Here is a 24,804-nt window from a genome sequence, read left to right as displayed (position 1 = left end):
ATGCAGCTACCAGAAAGGACAGATAATCTATTAAATGGTCAAAAGTCTAATTGTGTGTTCCAGAATAATGAGTTCATTTAAGAGCCAAGGTTATTAAAATACATCTCAAACAATTTTAAAGACATTCTATAAAGTTACTTAGCTAAAGACTGTGCTCAAACAGCAGTTGCAGAGGAACTTTCAGAAAGGACTACTCCTATGTACCTTCAAATGATTAGTTGCATTCTAAACCAGGAGAAAGTAAAATTTTAACTGCATGTTTAACAGTTGAGAATATCTGACTGTGTATAATTCATGCAGTAGTAGACAACTGCACTACGTCATAGGCTGACTGTGGTCAGTGGAAGTCTTTTTGATCTTTTCAAAAAGCTTTAAATTCAGCTCCATGCAAATAAATTATGATAGCTGGTGAACTTTATGAGAATAAGCATAATAATAATATCCCCTTGAACTGAAAAATGTTCCTATTATGAAGCTGGGACAGTACTCAATGAATCTAGGTGTTTTACTTTGGCTGCTTTACCTACTGGGACACGTTTGTTGAAAAGTTTCTGTTGCTTTCCCAAAAAAGGAAATAGTTTTCTAGAACATTGGCCCATGATATGGTGTGAATCTGCCTAATCACTCACACCTAATCAAAATCTAGTCAGACTTACTTTCCAGTCTTGGAATTGTTATCTCCAAACCCAGGAAATTATTGTTTTTCATGAGCTAATGGAATATATCCCCTTTATTTGTCAATTAGAAAAGCTGTGTCATTGAAAAATTATTACTGCATTGTTCTTCAGTTTACCTTATTTAATTTCTTTCTCTCAGAAGAATAAATCTTCTTCACAGAGATTTGAGAATAACCATCTTAAAATGGAGATACAAAGGAATTTTGGAAGTAAATTAACTGAAAAAATATAATTAAATCTGCAAATTTCAACAAAATAAATATTTTAGATTATTTTTCAAATACCACTGTAGATAAATATGTTCATTCTGACGCCAGCTGCCATTTCAGATGGCTACATAATTTAATTTTTTTTTTACTAAATACAGGGATAGGGTAGTGACAATCAATGAATGAGCTATTTCAGTATGATGTACTTTAGAAATCTAAAATTTAATAATTAATCTAAACAAGTTTAGGGGCTCATCTATAGTTGGTGAAGATTTTTCAGTTTCAAGTTTCCTCAACCCACCTATAGCAAAAATGCTTCCACCAATAAGAACAACATGATCCTTTCTTTAACGTTTAGCTGTAGATAAAATACTTTTTATTAATATGCAATTATATTCTGTTCTAAGAAGACCTAAAGGCTACTTATATTAATCTTAGTCATCATTTGAATATTTATGCTAACTAGATTTTAAAAGAGTTTTCTCTAAGGTCAAAACCAAGTAATTTAAGCTTGATTGCCCAACTGCCAGGCAGAACTTTGAACACCTACATGTGTGAATTTCAGATCTGTTCTTTATTTCTGCTATTTTTAAATTCTTTTCTCATTCATTGAAATTACTTTACTTAGAAAACCACAAAGATTTATCACTATACCTAGATTTATCTGGGAACACATTTACTGTGTTAACTAAAAGGAAGTATTTAGAATCCATGGAAACCTATCTTTGAACTTCTAGTGGTTCCAATAAATATTACTGTAAGAGGATTTAATGAATTTGAAAATAAATAAATAAATAAATAAATAATTTTAAAATTCCAGGAACGAAAGGTGTAATTTTTAAGTGCTTACAGTGTCCATACCAGGCTTGTCCCTCTGTGATCTCTTTAAGATACATGGAAAGAACTGAGAATTTTAGAGGGCTCCACTCATATGACCTTTTTTGGACTGAGTTCAGGATGAGATAGCTCATACAACAAAAGAGGAATTTTTCATTACCTAAAATGCAATAGCATGGATGTAAAAGTCAGTATTTCAGACAGTGAACCTTAACTTTCCATGCCTGCCAAAGAGCATATTTTTTAAGGCTCCTACTAGTTTCTGGCTTTGAATGGTTGAAAAGTAATGGTTCTGTGATTATTTCAGCATATGCACGTGTGTACATATGCAATAAGTCTAATTTGATGTTACAACTGCTTTCAAAATCAACAAAAAAACCCCCATATAAAGTCTTGAGTTGTAGCTTCATAAAATTACTTTGGAGAAAAAACATTTAAAAAAAAATATGATACAATCCAGTACTTGTGTACTCTTTTTGTTTGATAAACTTGTTACTGCGTGAAATAGCAAATTAAAAATCATTTTTATGCACTCTTTATTAGCACACTGGTTGTTACCTAGTTTCTGAAAAAAAAAAAAAGATAATATTAGATTGAGAGTAGAAGTACAAAAATAGACTAGAGCAGAATGCAAAAATAGACTAAAGCAGATCACATAAAACTAAAAATATCTCCAGCAACTGTAACTGCAGCCAAAGTCCGAAGGAATGCAAATTCTCTTTTACAGGTTAAAATGCTTGGGTCAATTAAAAATGAAACACACTAGAAATGCTGGCTTTACTTCACTGTGCTATATAGAATGCAACTCTGAGTTATATTCTTTTTAAGAAAGAAGTTATTTGATAAAGTCAGACTTAATGGCCCATAGGCCTCTAGATGATTCTGTTATGTTGAAAATCTTTGTTATGTGCAGGGTAGAAGCACACCATATATGCACATAAAGCCAAAAATCTATTGATAATGTAACTGAAATATTAAAATTTTAATCATTAACAGGGAAAATATAATTTCTGCAGAAAATGAGGGAAAATGCTGTTTTAATAAAATCTTTGTTATCTGTCCCTTTTTTATGGTATTACACTCACCCTTTTCCCTTCTCCTCCAGATCTTAAGGTCAATAGTTTCATAGTGCTTTTGTTGGGAGCAGTGTTGCTATAGAATCTATAGTCCTTCACTGGGAGGAATGTGACAATCATACTGGTGGTTTCTTCTTCATCTCCAGAATCCATTTGGGGTAATTTCCATTTGTCCACTTACACATTTTTTTCCATTGGACTGCAGTTCTATTTTGCATCTTAATTTACATTTTATGGTGGGTCTAAAGTATATTAAATAAAATTTCTTTGTGCTTTTTGTTAGCCTTGAGACCAGTTTTGTCCAGCTACAGCTCTTCATTCGTTAACTTGGCACTTGTGAGTTGCCTGTTGTTTGTGGGTCTCCCATCTCTGATCACCACAGTGTTCCTCACATCACATCCTATGTCTCTGCTTCTCTTGTCTCTTGCTATGGTACCAGCCCTGTATTTGTATGCAGCACTGCATTGATACAATAGTACTTATCATGTCTGCTTGTTGCTATTTATTTAAACCTGTGGTTATTCCATGTAAAGATAAACAAAAGCAAAGCAAATCAGAATTAAAAAAAACTATTATCACAATCAGGCCAAGCAAAACATCACTGCAGGAAAGTCTGATGACCCTCAGTTATTGCAAATTCAGTGCAGAGCTTATGATCTATTGCTAGAAAAAGCAGTGTTGTTCTGCAGGGCTATGGGGAAAAAAAACCCCCTCAGTTTACATTTAGAATTTGCATTGAATTTGCCAACTTTCCTTCTTCTGGTCCCAAAGTCCAACATCTACCCATGTTGTTTCAGTAATGTCACATTTTAGAATTCTCAGGTGTGCTTTACCTGGATTGGGTTATTTGTTGTTATTTATTTAAATAAACTAGTAAGTTTATTGTTAGGTATATACAAAAGTACACTAATTTATCTGTTTCTTATCTGGCTGGTACCAGCCCCAGAGCTATATAGTTGCTTTAGCTCATCACAGATTCTAAGCTAACAAACACACAGGTGAGAAGCAATGTATATTCTTTCAGGTTTAGTGTGTTAATGCAATCAAATGTCTCATCCCACCATGCACAGAAAGTGGAGGTTGGAAGCTGCATAAAAGGGACATAGAGAAGTTCCTAGTGTGTGCATGGATGGAGTAGGAAAACCTAAAGCTAAGCTGGAAATCAAAAGAGTGAGAATCAGGGAGGACAAGAAAGCTTACTCTAAATATATTGGCAGTAAAAGAAAATTAAGGAAAATAATTACACAATTTAACTTTTAAGAACACATCCTTAGATAAAAAATGTATAAGGTCATTTACAAAAATAAACAGTGCAAATATAGTCGTTAATCAATTTTTTTCCCTCCTCCTCATATTGTAAAATTTCTTTATTTTTCCTTTTGTTCCTTGAACCTGCTGAATTTATTTCTTATAGAAGAATAATATGCTTAATTGTGCACAAAAAAACTTGGTGGAGTTCTCTAAGTACTGCATTTCTCAATTACTCAGCCCTTACTCACTATGAAGTGATAATTAGGCATTAAAAGCTAAGTGGATTACTGTGGAGATCTCTCCTGATATCCATTTATCACTTAATCAGGCTTTAATACCATAAATTATGCATTTCTCAGCAGTATTCAGATTCCAATAAGTTTTATAACAGTTTGGAGTTACTAGGTTTTCTTGACGTCATTGTGGCAGGAAAAAGCCATAAAGTTTGCTTAAAGGATGCAGCCACTACAAGAATTTCAGATTTATAGCAAAATAATTCTTAAAGCCTGCTGGGTTGCACTAATATTTATTCATAAGGGTTTCCTGGACAAGACAATTCCATCCTCATGAATAAACATGAAAAAAAAATTGATCCAAAATAAATATTGAGTTGAAGTTTTTTTCCCAGCTTTTTTTTTTTTTTTCTCCTGATTTTGCCTTCCAAACCTCATTAAGAAAAGCAAAACAAACCAAACCTCCTATTTCCTAGGAGATTGCAACTTCCTCAGAACATTCAGTTGCATTTGGAATTAAAATATCTATTTATGTGTTAGCATGCCTTTTTGCCAGCCACTATTACAGGAAAACTGACATTCTAAAAGTATTACTCATGATGAAACCTCCCCAGAAATGCAGATACTTTGGTTTACCATTAGAGTCAATATGAACAAATCAAATGAGAATCTTGTAAATGTAAGGTCAGGTTGCCCATAGTTTCCCATGTAATATTACATATTATAATAATAATAAATAGCAAGAAGTATCTAATTTCTTATTTCCTTGTGTTCCCTAGTATTACATAAAATTTTAAAACATTTTTAACTCAGTAAACCTTATAATACAGAGTAAAAAAAAAAAATCTTGGCATTAAAATTGATGGATGTTATCAGTGTGTGATTTTTAACTGAGGACTGAAAGGATAGAATAAGTATTAAAAATCCTTAAAAGCATGATGGTCAACCTCTCTGAAAAACATCAGATTGTGCTTGTGGTTTAGCACCAGTTGGCCCAAAAGAGAGATTTTTGACCACCAAATCACAGCATATTCCTGTTTGCACTTACAGAAGGCCATAAGAAGCAGTGTTTAGGTCTTAATTTGGCACTCCGTTCTAGCATGCTAAAAGTGAATTAAATTGGAAGAAAATACTGAAGGAGAGACATCTTCTTATCAAATTTTAGCCTATTAATTTGCATTTTCCTGGTGTCTCTAGATTTAGATCAAAAGGACAGATGATTAAAAATTTTAAAGCAATTTCATTATTTGAAGAAAATTTATTTCCTTTTTTTTTGACATATGAATAGTTTCAAATAAAATTCTAACATCTGACTCAGAATTTTACACATTTTCTGCAAAGAAATTATCCACATTTCTTGTGTATTCCTCCCAAACATTTTTGTCCTGTATAGCTCTTCTATGCTTTCTGCTTATGCCATAAAGTGAAGTAATACTGATAACAAAGAAGTTGGTGGTAAAACCATTAGTAATTTACACTTATTGTATTTTCTGAAGTTTTCCTCTTCAATGAATCTCAACTCTTGCACCTTCTTCTAATTTTCTCAGCAGTGAAGATTTTTTTTTCTTTATTCTTTATCCTTTCTAAATTTGGAAACTTGTTTTCCAAGACTAATAGTAAACCTGATGATCTTCCTTATTGATTCATATGACATTGCCAGAGATATATTTCTCTTCAGTACATTTTTTTAGAACTGTCCAATTATAAGTTTAATTATTTCTTCCTGCTGGACTAGAAATAGTTTTCAGCTAAAGGAACAAGTTGTTCAGTGAATCACACTAAAGGTTACCTCAGATGAATGTGGAATAGCCAAACAGAGCTCAGAAAATGCATAATTAAATATGTATTTAATAGATTCAAAAGTCTTGAGTAGATATCAGGGTTGACTCATGAAACAGGAAGAAGAAGAAAATACAAAAGCATTACCTCTGTTTCAGTTATTTATTTCCAGGGAAAGTTCATCCTCTTCAGCCTTGTATACCCTTCTGGATGCATCCTAAATTGTTTCAAATGGATCTGAAAAAAATACTGAGAAAGTATTTTTGGTTTGGCAATTTTTAAAAGCATAGAGATCTACTTTTTATATGTATAAGTGGAGCAAGAAAGAGTCTGAAAACATACACAAGATCTTTAAGCAATATTCCAGAGATCTTATTTAAAGAAAGTTTTCTATCAGTGTTACTAATACGACTTATGGTGTTTCCTTAGGAGTGTGATATTCATTCCTAATCTTTTTTATGAATTTTTTTTTTTCTTACCTCAGGAGAATTCTGCGAGGTGCAAATTGACAACTGTGCTTCCAATTCATGTGAAAATGGAGGAACATGTATTGGCTATGAAGACCATTTTAAGTGCATTTGCCCAATAGGTGAGCCATTGGTAATTTATTCTCTTTCCTAACAAAACAAATAAAATGTCATCCAAATATTTATGTTAAGAAATACTGACATAAAAACAGCAATGTATCTCAAGAAATGCAGTGAACATTTTTATGAAGAAAAGCACTTTTTCTCTTTGTTCAGGAAATAAAACTGCCAAATAACTCTAGTAGAGTGGTGTTAACTGCTAACACCCTGAACAGACATAATGTCAATATTCTGAATGAACTGTGATTAAACATTCTCTTTGTGGTGCAGGTTTTGAAGGTGAAAGATGTGAACTCGATATTGATGCCTGCTTATTCAACAATATAAGCTGTGCCCCAGGAGCACTGTGTATGGATAAATCTCATGGATTTAATTACACATGTTTATCACCGTGTATTGGAAAAACAGAGGTAGGATAAAGCAATATATTCCCCCCAGCGTTTTTTGAGAAATCAAACAGCTTATTCTAATAGCAGTGAGCTGATGAAATCTCATTTCACACGGGTTTCCTAAGCATAGGGTTCATTCTTTATATATTCTCATGCTCAAATTCCTTTTGTTCTGTGTAACATGTTCATGTAAAAGTGCATGATCTGACTAGTCTGGTCATTGTCCAACAAACCATGTAATGTCTGAGCTCTGCCTTTCTTGTTCATTATAGGTTTAGTCACTGATGCCTCCTTCTGTCCCCTGCTTGCTGCTGCTATGTTATGAAACTTGAAAAACTGTAGGCAAAATCAATTTGCAATCTTTGATATGTTTAAAAGTTACCAGATAGAAGGCTGATGGTACAGCAATGTACAGAAAGAATGACAAAAGTTTCTTTTCCATTACGAACAAAACAAAAAGCCAAGACTAATTCACTTCAATGGGAGATGAAAACACAGGTATAAAAAAGACCTAAATTTGCCTTGCAAGTTTCTCTTCAATGCTCACAGCATATGGAAATGCTTTTGCACATTCAAAGTTTTCTAGAAGAAATGCATTTATTGTATCCTTCTCACAATCCTTTATGACTTTTTAAATTAAATTTCGGCAGGATTCATTCATATCAGGGTGTGCTATGAGATTTTGGTATGGGTTAAACTAAAACACTTTTGAACTTTTTTATTATGATAGTTGTTACAAAAGCTCTGTACATAATGCTGTATAGCCTAACAAACAACTACACAAACATGATAATGAGTGTTTTACAGGCTTTATCAATTCTGTTATTGAAATATATGAACCATAAAAATTTACTATGCATAGTAAGCAACATATTTACAAAGAACAATCAATATTTATGTCACCTTGAAGTCCATGAGTAGACACTTAACAGTGAATATGAAATATAGCACTGACAAACTCACTAGCTCAAAGGTTTATACTTATATTGTTCAGCATCTGGTAAATTTTAACATTTTTATGATTTAAAGTGTCATGCTGAGTGCAAGTATATTGTACATAGCCTATCATTATAATGGTGCAATCATCATTATGGCTAGTTAATATGGGAAGTAATGGTGTGCCAAGGATGCTGATGGGAGCTAGTAAAACATTTTACTGTAATATTCACTTGAATACCCTCAGATATATTTAATTTATTAAGACAAACATTTTAGAGAATATCATAAATGTCACATGGGAAAAAATATATAAAATCCTTATATATATATGTATCAATATACACACATGGTATGAGATACTTGACTTGGGCATAATGTGAATAATTAGTAGATTTTCTAATGGGAAAAACATAGAAAATAAAATTATAAATTTATATACTTGAGGTTTAGAGATCATTAAAATGATATATTTTCCTTACTGGAAAAAACAAAGGCTGTATTCAAACAAATATTTTAGTACATTTCTGAAATAGTCTAAGCAATCATTTGAAAATCATTTAAGATTTGTATTAGTCAATAAATTTCATTATTTAGCATTTAATTCTTAATTTCTTTGCTGTGGATAGAAAATAAGTATATATTTTTGCATACTTTCAATTCTTTCACATTTCCAATGGTACCTCAGTTATGCCGAACTGTTTAACCTCTGTGTATTCAGCAAAATAGATATAAAAGAATGCTACTATTTGCAATAATTTCTCAATGAACAAAACATAGATGAAATTAATTTGGGCTCTTTTCTCTATATATAAATATATAATTATATTAATGCATTAGGGTTTAGTTTTTTCTTTCCCAGTTCAACAATTAATACACTGCAGTTGTTTTTAATTTCCTTTTTTTCCAAACAAGTATTAAAAAAAATTGAGATGAACAAATTAGGACAGGGGATATCTTCCTTTAAACTTCAAAATCTAATCTTAACTTTGTAATTAGGATAATACCTGCTTACTCTGGACCAAGAATTATGAAAGAACTCTGAATGAACTCTGAATTAAAATTTTTGTCGTCTATAAATTAGTGACTTCCAACAGGACCAAATTTAGCCACTTTATGTTATAATACCTTTTCTTCTGTAATGTACTCAGGTAGACATGAAAAGGAATAAAGAAAATATCTCTTTTTTCCATTTGAATACTCAATGTATGCTACACATTTTAATATTTTTATTAACAGGAGCTCATGGAGAATTGATAAGATCACTCATAATAACAAATATTTGTAGTGCAATGTGATAGGCTGAGATAATAGATTCACAAAGCTGTAAAACAGCCCAGGTTGGAAGGGCTCTCATAAGACCATCCAGTCCAACTTTCCATGGAAAAGAAAGCCTTGGTTAGATTATAAACCACATTTGGAAAACCTCCAGTGATGGATGTATTACATCCCTGAATAGTTTACATACTACATTTAATAGTTTACATTTTACATTGAAGGTCCCCCTGCTACCCAAACAAGCACAAATGAGGAGACATCCTAAGATGTTCTGGGCCCCTCACTTCAAGAAAGATATTGAGGTGTTGGAGTGTGTCCAGAAAAATGCAATGGGGCTGGTGAAGGGTCTGTGTGGACACTGCTGAAGGCCTAGGCACATTTCAGCTAAACCTTTTTCTCAAGTTCTAAGTATTTTTCTCAAGCCATAAAACTTTCTTAGCTCTAGTCAGGATTTTTCCCAGGCTAGAGACTCTTTCTCTACTGCAAACACAAGAGAAAGAATCATAACAAAAATAAACACCTGCAAAGTCCATGGGAAAGCCTGGGACAAAAAGTGTCTCCTTCTCTAACCAATAATCTCTCTGTATTTTGTTTTGCATGAACTGCCTTATTTAAGGCAATACCTTTCTTCAATAAATTGCTCTTTCTTGCTCTTTCTGGCACCAAGCAAGAGAGTGTCTTGTTGCTGTTTTCTTACCCTTCTACAGCAACAGGTCTGGAAAGTAAGTCTTGGGTCTTAAGCAGCTGAGGGAGGTGGGGTTGCTTATTTTGGAGAAAAAGAGTCTTGGGGAAACCTTCTCACTCTTTACAACTACATGAAAGGGGGCTGGAGCCAGCTGGGGGTCAGTCCCTTCTCCCAGGCTAGAGGACATAGCCTCCAGCTGTGCCAAGGGAGGTTAAGGATGGACATCAGGAAGAATTTCACCACAGAAAGGGCTGTTAAATTTTGGAATAGACTGTTCAGGGAGGTGGTAGAGCCATCATCCCTGGAGGTGTTCAGAAAACAACTGGATGTGAGACTTAATGTTATGGTTTAGCTGACGTTGTGGTGTTTGATCAAGGGTTGGACTCAATGATCTTGAAGGTCTTTCCCAGCCTTAATTCTATGATTCTATGTGTGATTATTTTTAGTGGCTACAGCTACATCTTATTTAAGAATTTTATTGCTTCCCTTAAACCACTTCTTTTTCAAAATTCTGTGAGCAAGCTTAAAAAATCATTGTTTCCTTTAGTTCTTACAAAGAAAAATTTGAAAGCTGTAAAAATTTGAAAACTGTAAACTACAGGAACGGCAAAATGTTGACATATAGTGATTGTTTTTTAAAAAGAAGCATAGGAATTCAAAAGCACTTTTCAATTATTTTCCATTCTCTTCAGTTTTAAGATGTAAACAGATGTGCTTAACAGACATCAACTAGATTTATCAAAAATAATTCCCAAATGAATTACGAATTAAACCACATCTGAAAGTCTCACTAAGTGTGAACTAGAGCTTTATTATGTTGAAGTTTATTGAACTCCACTCGTATATTTTACTTGAAAATTTTATCTTTTTATGGGCCAAGATCCCATATTGCACTTGCATTCAAGACCATAGTTCCAACCTTTTCAATGAAAATATCTATATACTCAATATATATTTAGTGTTTTGAGGAGCTGCCACTTCCATATTTGTTCTGGTCCTTAACAATCTGTGCAACTCTACAAAGTTTCCTCATCTGTAAAAGTAAGGAAATTTCAGTTTTCAATATTTTTAAGACAAACATTTTATCTACTTGCTTAGTGTGCCACCAGTCTAGGAAAGAATATAGGGTAGATTAAATAAAAATTGCACTTTGGAAAAATTTGAATACTCAGGTACAACTGACTTTGCAGTAATAAAACCTGAAGATTGTAGTAAAATTACATGCTTGGGGGAAAATATACATATGTTTGTATCTTTTTTTATTTATGTAAAATGCAGTTACATTCCAACTGCAGAGAATTGCATGAAATGTAAAATAAAGAGGGGTTGGAAATAATGACTGTCGTCTTATCTAAAGCATTTGACAACACATGATACTTAGAGACATGTAGTAGGGCTATATCTCCCAATTCTTGCAAGGGAAAGATAGGAGAAGAATAAAATCCTCTAAGGCTTAATTATATTTCCCAGCTGAAATAAAATCTCCTGGTTGATTTTGGAAGAAAGGGATTCCTACATTTTATCATGACTACATAAAAAGTCAGATTTATGTTAAAGTACTTGCTCTAGACAGAAGTATGATGGTGAGACTGATGAGAATAGACCTGTTTATGGTATGTTGAAACATAGGATTTGTGTTTAAATACATTCCATAGCTTTCATTTCAACTTAAATCTCTAGATTACACTAACATCTTAAAGGGTAGCACATTTCTTCACAGTACAAAGTATCAAAATGACATAAGAATAAATTAAACATAATATTGTGGCAATATTGAAATATTTGTCTTAATTGCCTAAGGTTTTCTGGATGGTTTTCCTGAGTATAAGCTTATTTGACCTATTTGAGCTTTGAGCAAATAGTAAGATTTAGGACGAAATCCAGCAAAAACACATAAATACAAAAGTAAGAAAACACATAAAAATAATTTTAAAAGGAGATAACAATTCCCAAACCATACACATAGAAGAGGTTTTTTTGCATTTATGTTGAACTGTGTTTTTCTTCGAGATGTTGTTATATTGAATAAGTATTCCAAGGTAAGTCTAAAATTCAGTACAAGGAGCATAACAAAATTCTCTTCATTTTAAGGTCAATTTAAAACTTAATCAAAGACAAATGAATATTAGAATATTTCTGCCAGGGACTGTTATTATTACAAATCTTAATGGCATTATAAAGAGATTCAGACTCAATCAAACTGAAGTACTAGTGCATTAACTCATCTTCTAGACACCATTTTCTTTAAAAATCAATTGATTAGAAGGAGGGGTCTTAATTGCTTCGAAATGAATATGTAGTTATCTGTCTTCATACTGGCAAAATTTTCATGGAAATGAAAATGGAACCTATAAGTAAAATGAGGAAAGGAGCATTTACTCAGATTTATAACTTTCTTTATTTTTTTTTTAAGAATACAGGAAATACTGGTTTAGTAAGTAATATTAGCAATTAAAAACTAAAAGGGAAAAAGCTGTTCCAGTCTAAATTTACCAATCTTTCAACATCTGCAAATTGAAAGTAAAGCAGCTTCTGATTTTCCCATAGCATAGATGTAATTTATAAACATATAAAAGATTCAAGGATAGATTGAATCAGCATTATAATTAAAATGGAAAAGAAAATCAAAATTTTCCTGATAGCCATATATTAAGCTAAATTATACAGCATAGGAACAGTTGCTCTACTCTTTCAATGGAAAAATAACAGTCTTTTGCACTACTGTCCTTCCTAAAACAAGCACATTTTAAGGGCAGTCATAAAAATGATACTGTTAAATTAAAACATAAATGCCTTTTACCAACTAACAATAAATTGACATATTGATTTAATAATATTCAGTATTTTATGCTCTTGGAGATTAATCTTCTTAATATTACAATATAAAAAGATTAAATAACCATATTTATTACCAATGGTTTATTCCATTAAACTCTTGGGGAAAAAATTCAACACATAAAGAAAAAATTCCCTCTGTATGTGGTGGGTTGACTCAGGCTAGATGCCAGGCTCCCTCCATCCATTGGAGCCACTCCATCAGTGCCCTCTGCAACTGGACAGGGGAGAGAAAATTGATTATGAGTTGACATAAGGGCAGGGAGAGCCCTTCAAGAGGGCTACAGTTCTTCCTGGTCTGTTATGTGTGGGTCTCTTCCATAGGATGCAGTCCTTCAAGAACTCCACCATGGGTCTCCCACAGGGTCAAAACCTTCTTTTGAGCACCCACCTGCTCCAGTGTGGGTCTCCCCCAAGGCTGCAGGTGGATCTCTGCTCCCCATGTCCCTCCCTGGGCTGCAGGGGCACAGCTGCCTCTCCATGGGCTGCACCAGGGGCTGCAGGGCAATCTCAGCTCTGCACCTGCAGCATCTCCTGCCCCTCCTGCACTGACCTGGGGGTCTGCAGAGCTGTTCCTCTCACATGTTCTCTCTCTGCTCTTCTCTGGCTGCAGTTACTTCTGTCAGATAAGCTTTGTCCCTCTTCCTAACTCTGTTACTCCAAGGCTCTACCACCATCACTGATGGGCCTGACCTTGGCAATTCTCATCTTCAGGTATGTGCAAATGGAGGTAGTTGCTTCTATGATGAGGGAAATCAGAGATCTCACTGTGTCTGTGCTCTTGGATGGACTGGAAACACATGCCTTGAGAATATTAATGACTGTGAGATAAACCAGTGCCAACATGGAGCCACATGTGAAGATGGGATTAATAAATACAGGTACTAACGTGTTGCTTTGTGTACAAGATTTCATAAAGGGTTGTATGTCATGTGAAGTTATTTTGACTTTTAGAAAGAATTGCAAAGAGTGTTGTTAATGCAGTAATATAATTTTCATATCAAAAAATGCCACGGAATACTGATTTTCAATAAGGATGTGCATTCAGTAAAACTGTGTCATCTGAAGTGTTGCAGGAGGGAATCACAAATATTCCTCTTTGCTGGTCAAATAAGTTAAACCAACTATGCAGAATCTCACATAAACAAATAATCAATTTTATTAAATGGCAAACACTTTCTGAGCCTGGACTCTGTCGTAGAGTGTCTTATTAAAATTTGAATTATAATTTATTATCATTTCAGTTATTGTAAAAAAACCAAAGCACGTGTTCTCCTTAATGAGCTGTAACATCCGGTGGATATTTAAAAATGAGATTTTATAAAATATGGTGAAAAAAATAAAATGGGAAATGTTTTTTTCAATAGGCAGAGTTTGCAGAGTTCAGCCGTTCTTATCAGACTTCAATTATTTATTTTTCCTCTAAAAATTCCAGAATAAATAAAACTTCTCCATAATATCTGTAAATGTATTTTGAAAGACATTATTCTGTGCTGTGCCATGCTATACTTAGAAGCACTGTAATTAGTATGCTTTAGTGTTTCTATTTAGAAAAGATTGCAAAAGTGGAAAAAATAAAAATAGAAGCAATTAAAAATTTCTTCAATTTAACTTCTTTTTTTAAAGTGTCTTCTGTAAAAAATCTGAAATCACCAAATAGGCACACAAATGGAAAAAAGTGATTGATTCTTATTATACCAGAGTTAAAAGAGTTTTTGTCAAAGAATCCTTACAAAGTAAACATCTTTCCTTTTTTCCACCTTTCAAGCAACTCTTGTATCAAATTACTGGACCATATTTTGGCACTTCATTTAACTGTTAAATCTGTGGTTTTCTTTACCAGGAAAATAATTCTGATAGAAGTACAAAGCCATGCTTATTTTACAAAATCCACTAGCATTTACTGAGAAATTAATAGTTCAGGAGATATCTGGTAATAAAGAACTTTTGATTTTAACTTGCTAATCCAGACTCAGTTTACTGACAGAAAGCACTTAATTCTTACTTTTTCAGTCTTGGAAAGACAAATTAAATTGACAAATAAATCTGTTTAGCTAAGGAACAGGAAAACATACCATTAAGATCTGAATCTCAGATGGTCAGTTTTGTTAGCAGAGAATTTGACCCCAAAAGAACAAAACTGGTTATTTTGTCAAGAGAAAACATGACATGTTTACTGTATAATACCTACTCTGTTGACAGAGCATGGTATGACAGTGAAGCATTTTTAAAATAACTAAACTATGCCTGCCTTAAAAATAATGATGTTTCCCAAGTTATTGTTAGCAAGTGAAACAAAAAAAAAATTCCCCTTTCCAATAGATGATTGAAAAAAAAAAAGCATACAAGAGGTAATGCTGAATGAAAGTGCACCTACCTTTTCTAAAGACATGTAATCGCATTTCTCCCCTAAAATTGGTATAATTTTTTTATTAAGGTACTTCTCAAGAGCTATATTTGATACATTTGTTTCAGGAAGACATAAGAAAACTGCCAGCAGAATATATGGAGAATCAAATGTATAAATGCCATTAAGAACCCTACAGAGATCCATTTTTTTCAGCCATTTAAACTATTACAGCCATTCAAAACCTCTCCTAATGAGTGCAGAAGATAAAGATACGCCAGAATTTTATATATATATTAGATTTCATTTACAAAAAATTATTATAAAACTCTAGACCTTTCTCCTAGTTAAGAGATCCTAAATTTTAAATTATTAAATTTTGGTCATAATGTATTTTTCTAGTGGTAGCTTGATATAGTAATGCTGACACAAGGAAATCATAGAAAATACCCAGCTTTGATTCAAGAATATCCCCTTTTTTAAGATCTCATATTTTGCAAGGCATACTTTCTTTTCCAGATGGGAACTAAGCTGTCAATTGAATGAAATGTGTCTAATTTTTTTGTCTCCTTACCATGGCATGTTCATTTTCTCCTTCCATTTTGAAATTACTGTTCCATATTGTAATGTCACATAGAGGAATATTTTTATATATGCAGAGAATTTTTTTTTAGTTCAGAGTGGGGAACTGTTCTAAGTGAATGAGGGGGAGTGTTAAACTTTTATATAGTGTAATTCTCAGAAAGGCTGCATGCTAAGATCCTCATAATTACACTAAGTTCTAAGAGTTTTACTACTTTGGTTTAGTGAGCCTTCTCTTACAACTAAAGTGGCCTCAATCACAGTGACACAAAACCTATAATTAATTTAAATTAATTGTTGCACTACCAGCTGAGTCTGTGCTGTTTGCAATATCATGAAGTAAGTCAGTCAGCATGCATTTAAAATTATAACTTCAAAGAATTACTGCTTTTGCCACTGGGTTGATGGTGTAACTGTCAATATGAATCTGGAAGATACCATGCAATAGAATAACTGCATCCACATGCCAAAAGAATCTCTTGACCTTCAGTTAGATACACTTGAGAGAAAAAGTGACAGAGAAGATTCTTGGTCTCAGTAAATAGACAGTTTCTACATAAAAAGAAAATAATAATAATTTTTCCCTTCTAAAGAATCTGTATTGTTTGATCATCTTCTATGATTTAATATGGCTCAATGAGAAGATTTAATGAATAATTAAAGTGAAAGAGATATTCAAGGAATATAACTTCCTTTTTTGAAATCCAAGGGGGAAATTTAATACTCTATTTTCTTCACACTTGTAAATTTTTTTCCAGTCAATATTACATTTTGGACAACCAAGATCCTAACCAAAATAAGACTATAACGGTAGATACTTTACTATTGTCTATTCAGTGGAAAGGAACAACAGAGTGGAAAGACACAATTTAAAACTTGGTGTAGTTTCCATTATCTGCTGTGTTTCCATTTATTCAGTCCAGCATGCTCAGGTGATGTCCTACATTTATCACAATCCCAGGAAAGCCCAGCAAGAAGGACTGAGAACTGTTAGATTAAGACTTTTGAAGAAGCTGTATTATAGGATTAACCACTGTTTAAAAGGTCATGAAGAACTAATATATTTTTAAAAAGTATTTTAGTCAATAGTTATAGCTCTGATGTCAGCATTTCATTAGTTTTTAATGCAGGAAAATATCTCATTAAGAAATTCAGTTTGGTGTATGGTGGAACTTGAATTGCCAACACATTCTTCAGTATTCAGTATAGAAATTTCAGTGCATATAATTGAATAATTAATTAATCTCAGTACAAAAGAGTAAAGTGACAGATTGTAGAGTAAAATGCTTTAGAATATGAAACACTTCTTTGCATGATGCTAGCAAGATTGTGAAAAGTGAACATAATTTAGACAATTTCTGTGCATCACAAAATTTAAAGCTTCTATTATTTTATTCATCCTTGACTTTTTCCATTTTCTTCCAGGGTAAATTGAGCTGTTCGATTAGATTATTTCTTTATATCTAATTTGTTTTTTTACAGGTTTATTCCTCCTATACTATATATGCAATTTGACGGCAGGACCTAGTTGACAGTGCCACATAAAATTATTCCTGTGATCTACACAGTTTTCTGCAGCAAAAATAGGCTTCTTCCACTAGAGAAAGAGGAAAAATACTTTTCCTCACTTTTCTACAACTCCAGAAGATCAGTGAATTTATGTCACAATTTCTTAGGGAATACCTCTGCAATAAGTTATACAGCAGCTTTTCTACAGAGAGTAGAGATGGGTATAAAAAGTCAAAGTGAAACTAAATAACCTCTTCAACCACTTCTGTGTGTATAGTTCACATTTCAATGGCAAAAAGAGATAAATAATACTGTGTAATTCCAGCTAATATGCTTGGAATAATACTAATAAACACACACACACACACACACACACACACACATATATATATATATATATATATATATATATATATATATTCCAGCCATGAATGCTCCTATATGTCTCTTGTATCAATATAGAAAATAGCTAGGTAATCTTCTAGCACAGGTTAGCATAGACACAGCTTCAGTCTGGCCTTTGGCTTTTTGCAGCCATTTTCAAGATTCATCTCATGTGCATGGTCATTTACTCAATAAAACAAGTCCCTGTATCTTTAGTGCAGGCAGTCCAGGGTGACAGCTTGACAGCTGTGCTGCCTGGACTAACCACACCAGCTGACTTACCCTCACCCTTAGTGACAAAAAGTTGGTAGCAGCACATTGCATCTATGCCATAACCATTCTCATTTTAGCAACACATTCCTTCTTAGACTGAATTCCATGCCTGTCTTTGCATCTCCACTTAATATTTATTTCACAAGCATATCAAATTATCGTGCAACATTAACAATGTTTAGGCTCTGGAGTAGAGCATACAATCATCTGCATGATATGTGTGCTAGCACACCAATCCTCAAACGACTTTTGTTTGGTGCTAATTACTAAAATCCATGTTTGTGGCAAAAGCATTGAGGTATTTGTTTTCTCTCTTAGCACCTCTTACCTTTATAATCTTGCTGTGGCTGAAGGAGGACATATGTGAAGCTAAGAAAGTATTGTTATTCCTACTAATGCTAACACAAAACCTTTCCATATGCTGTTCTCTGGTGCCATGCTTCTGCTTTCACTGTTCCCCCTTTTTGTAAGGCTGACACTTCAGTCCTCCTCAAGAAAGAGGCTGGGGAGGTGTCACTAGCATCTCCTGGTTCCTGCTGGGAGATCTCACACACACACACACACACACCAGATGGGCCATCCCAGAGCTGAAGCTGGAGCAGGGGAGGCAGCAGTCACTGACTCCAGCTCAGGGAGTGATATTCACACAGACCGTGGAGAGGCTGAGCCCCTGTGCTGAGATCCAGTGCACAGCCAGGTCATCCCTCTGATAAGGGCAAAATACAAGTTCCCTGAGCTAGAAATATTCTTGCAAATGGAAATTCTGGTATTGTATATGTCTGTATACAAATTTTTTTAAATTTATTGTAGAGAAACATTTATGCTTCGAACCAAATAAGACTGAAAATCAATCCATGCCTCAAAGCTTTTGACATCATGCTCAGTAATTTAGTAGTGCTGAAAATAATAATAAGAAATAGATTTACAATAAATATATAATGATAATACCACTAATAATAATGCAACACTTAATTACATTGTTGTAGGAGATGACCCACACTAAATTAAAATACATCAAGGTATAATTTCACCAGGAAAAACAAAGTGCATTTCGCTGTTAACTGTTTTCAATTTCTTCAGGCACCAAAGCATTGAAAAATAAGATATTCATTACATCATTGCTTGTAGTATGGAATCTGAATTATAAAACCAAAACTAGAAGATTCTACATCACATCTGTTCCTGTGTAGCTCTTCTTAGCTAGTAATAGCCAGGAAATGACAGAAAATTCTACATCCTCCCATTCTTGTTAAGGAGAGCCCCAAGTTAAATTTTCTATTCAATGCTAACGATAATAGCCACTTTCAAAGAATGATTGAATAGTTATATTTTCACAGTGCACACACTAATTGTTAATGTAAAAAAAATTAAGGAAATAAAGTGATTGACTGCACCAGAAAGATTCATATGACTGGTTGTTTACCATATTATTGTAGGTAGATTCAGAAAATGTGCACTAAAGGTAACTAAAAGCACACCTGCTCTTAATGTTTACACATAATGAAATTTTATGCAAGTCAAAATTTATATTTAGCTATAAATGTAATTGTCTAATGCCACCTGCAGCCAAGCCCAGCGCAGTCACTCCCTCACTCCCACACCAGCAGGATGGGGAAGAGAATTGGAAGGGTAAAAGAAAACTCATGGGCTGAGAAAAAGACAGTTTAATAAGAAATGCAAAAGCCATGCACACAAGCAAAGCAAAGCAAGGAATGAGTTCACTGCTTCCCATGGGCAGGCAGGTGTTCAGCTGTATCTAGAAGAGCAGTGCCCCATCACACATAGCAGGTACTAGAGAAGAAAAATGCCATGAGTCAAAATGTCCCTCACTTTTTCCTCCTTCTCTCCACTTCATATAGTGAGCATGATGCCACATGTTCTGGAGTATCCCTTTGGTCAATTTGGGTCGCCTGTCCTGGCTGTGTCCCCTCCCAGCCTCCCATGCAGCCCCAACTTCCTCACCAGGCTGGCAGTGTGAAAAGCAGAAAAGGCCTTGGCTCTGTGTATGCTCTGCTCAGCAATAACAAAAACATCTCTGTGTTATCAACCCTGTTTGCAGCATAAATCCAAAACAGTGTATTAAAACCAAAAGAATATGAGTACTACCCACTGTGAAGATTAACTCTACCCCATCCAAAAAAAACACAGTTAAGTAACAGAATCAGCCAAAGCTCTCAAGAGAAGGCAAAGATTTCTTGTTTACTAAGAAGTGAGTGAGGCTGCAAGAGAGAATACAACAGATATATATATATATATATATATATATATATATATATATATATAAAGCTATATATACTTGAGTCATTACTGCAGTAGCAATGGATCTGTAGAGCAAAAATGATGGTGATGGTGATGAAGAGCTCACAACCACACTAAATGAGATATGGAGGTTCTTTCTTCAAGCGAGCTCTCTTTTAGTCCATGGACTAAAAGCCCATTTGCTGTTGGTGTCCATTAGCTGTACTCCAACACACACAGCTCCTGATCTAGTCTCCATATGTCTACTATAAAAAAATGCAGGCACAGTAAGCAAGGACAGAAGCAAAGAGCCACATGAGCATTCACTTCTGTTAAAAATAAAGGGAAAAATACTCTTCCTGCCAGATGGTTCAGTAGAGAAAATTACTGTAATCAAGGCTTCCTTAACTTGTTAGTCCTTTCTACCTTCTGGATAGTATCTCTATAGGTCAAGAATATGTATTATTGTAAAAATACCTCCTGTGTGAGGAGATCACTGGAAATGATAAGGAGAGAATCAATCAAAGAATATATTGCCAAGTACAACAGATTTTCTAATTTTATGAGATATGGGTCAGCTATGAGATAATCCAGATTTGTTTTCATTCACACAGCAAAAGAAAACAAACATGTAGAAAGGATAACATGAAAAAGTAATCTCCAACCTTATAAAACTTAGATGTCTGTCAAAATTTTTGGGGAAAAAAACTCAAAACAATTTTTATAAAATATACTGAACAATATTTACAGAATTCTATAGATTCTTTTTTTGGTTGGACAGAAATTGTAACTTTTGTTGCTAATGATAAAGGATTTTATACTGATTTTATATCCAAACAAGTTGTAATATTGTTTCTTCCTAGAGATATTGTGGCCAATAACAATATTTTTCAGAAAAACCCATTAAAATGCATAATACTCATAAGAGTTTTCTGTTTCAATATTTTCCTTTGAAGCTTAATATTAATATAGCTCCTAGTTGGTCCTATGTAAATAGCTCAGATTTTAATTTCATTATTGCTAGCCGTGCATGTGAAATGAAGTAACTCAGTGACTAATTAAAGGTAAAGAAAGAAGATTGAAAAAAAAAATTTTATTCACTTGTGGCAATTCAAAGGGAAAGTATTGTTAACCTTATTAAGTGATTATTGACCTATATATTCCAAACTAGTGATTTAGATGGATTTTCCCCCCTCCTCTCCTCTTATTTAAATAACAGGTGCATATGTCCCCCTGGTTACACTGGCACATTTTGTGAACTTGATATAGACAACTGCATTGGAAACCAGTGCTCTCAATATGGATTCTGCCAGGACCACTTGCATAATTACAGCTGTTACTGTGTGCCTGGATATGAAGGACCCTTCTGTGAAGTTGAAATTAATGAATGCTCAAGTTCACCTTGCAAAAATGGAGCTACTTGTATGGATTTAAGTGGCCACTTCTCTTGTCATTGTACTGCTGGGTTCAAAGGTAAGTTTTGTTCTTTTAAAGTGCCTTGTATTACAGATGTGATTGTCCCACTTTATGTAAGCAATGTTTATGTGACTGTTAAATTGCAATTATGTATAAATATGCATACATATGCAATTGTATGATTCACAGGAGTTTTAACTTAATTAGCATTGAAATTCTTAGGTTGTCCCTCCTAACAGTTCCCCAGTGACCTTGCCTCCACTAAATGGAAAATTCTGAGTATCAGCTTTGATTCTGTTGGGAAAAAAATCGATGAAGTTCCAAAACACAATTTAAATTGCATTATTTTAATTTCACACTTATGCAGTCTTATGTGTTATGGCTTCAGTCATACCCAGGCTGATAAATGTTTTGGTACAGAACAGGAAAATGTAAGCTTGAAGACGAATGAGATCAGCAGTATCATCTCTCTGCATGCATAGAATATAATCAGCTACATTTGAGTGAGTTGTTCAGACTCCCTTTCTATACACTGGAGGGAGATAGGGCATCTGTCTGTTCTAGACATCTCTTCTAGGAAGAGATGGGCTGTAGATTTGTGCATTGCATTAGATAAATCCTTCACAACATGACACTATGATTTTCTTTTGCACCAATTTCTGTTTTGTGTGAATGATAGCACTATTCAGACTACACATGGGAGACATAAAATAATTTTGAATACAGTAATACCAAAATGTTGCATTTTCAGCCTTTAATCTATGTCATCAAAAACAATAAATTAATGCTCCAAATACTTCTCTATTAACAATCTGTGGTATAAATAGCAAAGGCAAAAATAAATAGCATATTATGCACGGTGTCACTTGTACTAACTAAATATTAACTTACAGCTTCTTCTTCTTCTTCTAAGCTGCTGAGGGAGTTTGCTCCAGTCTAGAGAGTGTGAATAGTACTAGATTTTTAAATCCCACTTAAACCACTGAAATACTAAGTAATAATAACTTCACTGCTACTTGGTCATTATGCATTCTGGCTAGCTACACATAATTTTAACATTTAGGAACTAACATTTTTAATTTCAAATATGTTTATGTTCATTTACATATTTCATTTACATATATTCATTTCCGCATTTATGTATGTGATATACACTTGCAGATTTGTTTTGGTTGATTATATCATCTCTTGGTCATTTGCTTACACATTTAATAAGAGATGTTACTTCGTGTTCATGCTCATTTATTAATAAATGTGTAATAAAACAGAGAATTGTCCCTGAATGGACTTAAATTCCATTGTGATAGCAGAACTGTAAGTCTGAATAGAAGTGAAGAAAACAGTACTTGGCTCACATCTGCAAAATCTAACACAATGTATTTCCATCTTGCTGCTTAAACTTCAAGCTTTATTTTGTACTTTGCTGGACTTCATGGGGAACTTCAACCCTCCAAATATCTTCTATAGGGACAATACTGTGGAATATAAGATCTGCTTGGAAGAGTCTCATGGGATAAAACCTTCATGAGAAGGGCCTAAAAAAGCCTATCACAGCTTCTAAGCTCAAGAGCTATTTGTCTCAAAGAGTGAACAAAAAATACTGGGAGGCCAGTGTGGCTTGTACTCCAGACTCCTTCACCAGTTTTGTTGCATTTCTTTGGATATGCAATTCTGTGAGAGGTGGTAGACATAATTTCAAATTCGTTGTCATTTAACTTTAATAGATGATATTGATTAGCAGAACCACCCAAAGAATGGAGGAAAGCAAATGTCACTTTTCAAGAAGGGCAAAAATTAAGTCCTGGAAAACTTCAAGCAGCTCACTGTTATCTTGATCCTTATTAAGGTAATGATGCACTTAATCCTGGAAATTATGAATAACAAGAAAATTATCTGGAGTAATCAGCATAGTTTCAGCAAGGGTTAGTCATACTTGTCCAACTTGTTAAACTTCCAAAGTGAAATGACTGTCTTGTAGGTGAGGGGTGAGCAGTGTGTATTCTCTACCTTGACATTCACAAAGCTTTCTGTGTGATCTTCCAGAAGATCATCATAAAAAAGCTGATGAAGTATAGGCTGGATAAATAGACAGTGATGTGTACTGAAAACTGGATGAGTGGCCAAGATTGGAGGAAGATGTTTGCCATGGAGATAACCATTCCAGGAGTAACCAGTGATGTACTCCAGGAGTCAATAAAGGATCCAGTCCTTTTTAGCTTCTTCATTAGTGATCTGACCAATGGGGCAAAGTTTGCAGAAGACACAAAGATGGGAGGAGTGGCTGGCACACCACAGGATTGTGCTGCCTCCCAGAGGGACCAATACAGGCTTGAGAATTGGACTGACATGAGCCCCATAAAGTCCAACAGGAGGAAGTGCCAAATGCTTCACCTGGGGAGGAATAACTCCATGCACCAGTGGATACCATGGGCTGATCAGCTGGTGTGCAGCTTTGCAGGAAGAACTTGGGGTCTAGGAGGACATCAAGACATGCTGGACACACTGGAGAGGGGACAGTAAAGACATGAAGGTGATTAAGGGGCTGGAGCATTTCTTCTGTCTGGAAAGGCTGAGGAAGCTGAAACTCTTCAGCATGAAGAAGAAAGGCACAGAGAGAATCTTATCAATGTGTTTAAATACCTGAAGAGAGGATGTAGAGAAGATGGAGCCAGGCTCTTTTCACTAGTGCCCAGTGACAGGCCAGATGAGGGTGCCCACAGCTGAACTCATTGACAAAGGGCAGGGTGTGTGGGAAGGACCTCAGTGGGTCTGCTTCAGTCAGCTTGGGTGTTTTAGTGCTCTCAGGGCTCTGACAGCTGCTTTCTAGGAATTGGCTGAAGCAGGGCCATCTGGGAAAATGAAACAATTAGTTTTACTAACAAAGGAAGGCAACCAGGTTTTTTTTTCCCCATACCTGTTCAGCATTTGAAACATCTGCTTCCATTTCCATTCATACTGTTCCTGTTTTGATAGGATTAGGCCATCCTGGAAGCACAGCTCGTGTCTGCTCCCACATTTCCACCATACACCAAGGCTGGGCTGGTTTTGCAGCTCAGGCCATTGGGTAGTGCAGCCTTTTCAGGGGCTCTGGCTGGCTTTTTCTGCTAGGGAAGATTTATTATTGCTGCCACACTGTGCTAGTGCAGACTGTCAGATGTACAATGTAATCTCATGGACATAGATGGGCTGGGCTCTGGGCAGTTTACATTTGAAGAGTCACTCAGAGACTTCCTCTAAGTTAAAACTCTTCCATGGAAGCTAAGAGAATGGAGTGGTTTGACAC

General features: G+C 34.5%; 1 protein-coding gene across 1 annotated transcript in view; it reads left to right on the top strand.

Moving 5' to 3' along the window:
• EYS (eyes shut homolog) overlaps positions 1-24,804 on the top strand; it is a 674,079-nt gene that overhangs the window by 62,782 nt on the left and 586,493 nt on the right. Inside the window, exons 7-10 of the mRNA XM_056488606.1 lie at positions 6,547-6,651; positions 6,920-7,059; positions 13,487-13,653; positions 21,325-21,578. Coding sequence (XP_056344581.1) covers positions 6,547-6,651; positions 6,920-7,059; positions 13,487-13,653; positions 21,325-21,578 — 666 coding nt within the window. The remainder of the gene's footprint in view (positions 1-6,546; positions 6,652-6,919; positions 7,060-13,486; positions 13,654-21,324; positions 21,579-24,804) is intronic.

Source organism: Oenanthe melanoleuca, chromosome 3 (assembly GCF_029582105.1).
Source record: "Oenanthe melanoleuca isolate GR-GAL-2019-014 chromosome 3, OMel1.0, whole genome shotgun sequence".
In the NCBI taxonomy this organism is placed as follows: domain Eukaryota; kingdom Metazoa; phylum Chordata; class Aves; order Passeriformes; family Muscicapidae; genus Oenanthe; species Oenanthe melanoleuca.
This window is presented reverse-complemented; position numbering and strand designations above follow the sequence as displayed.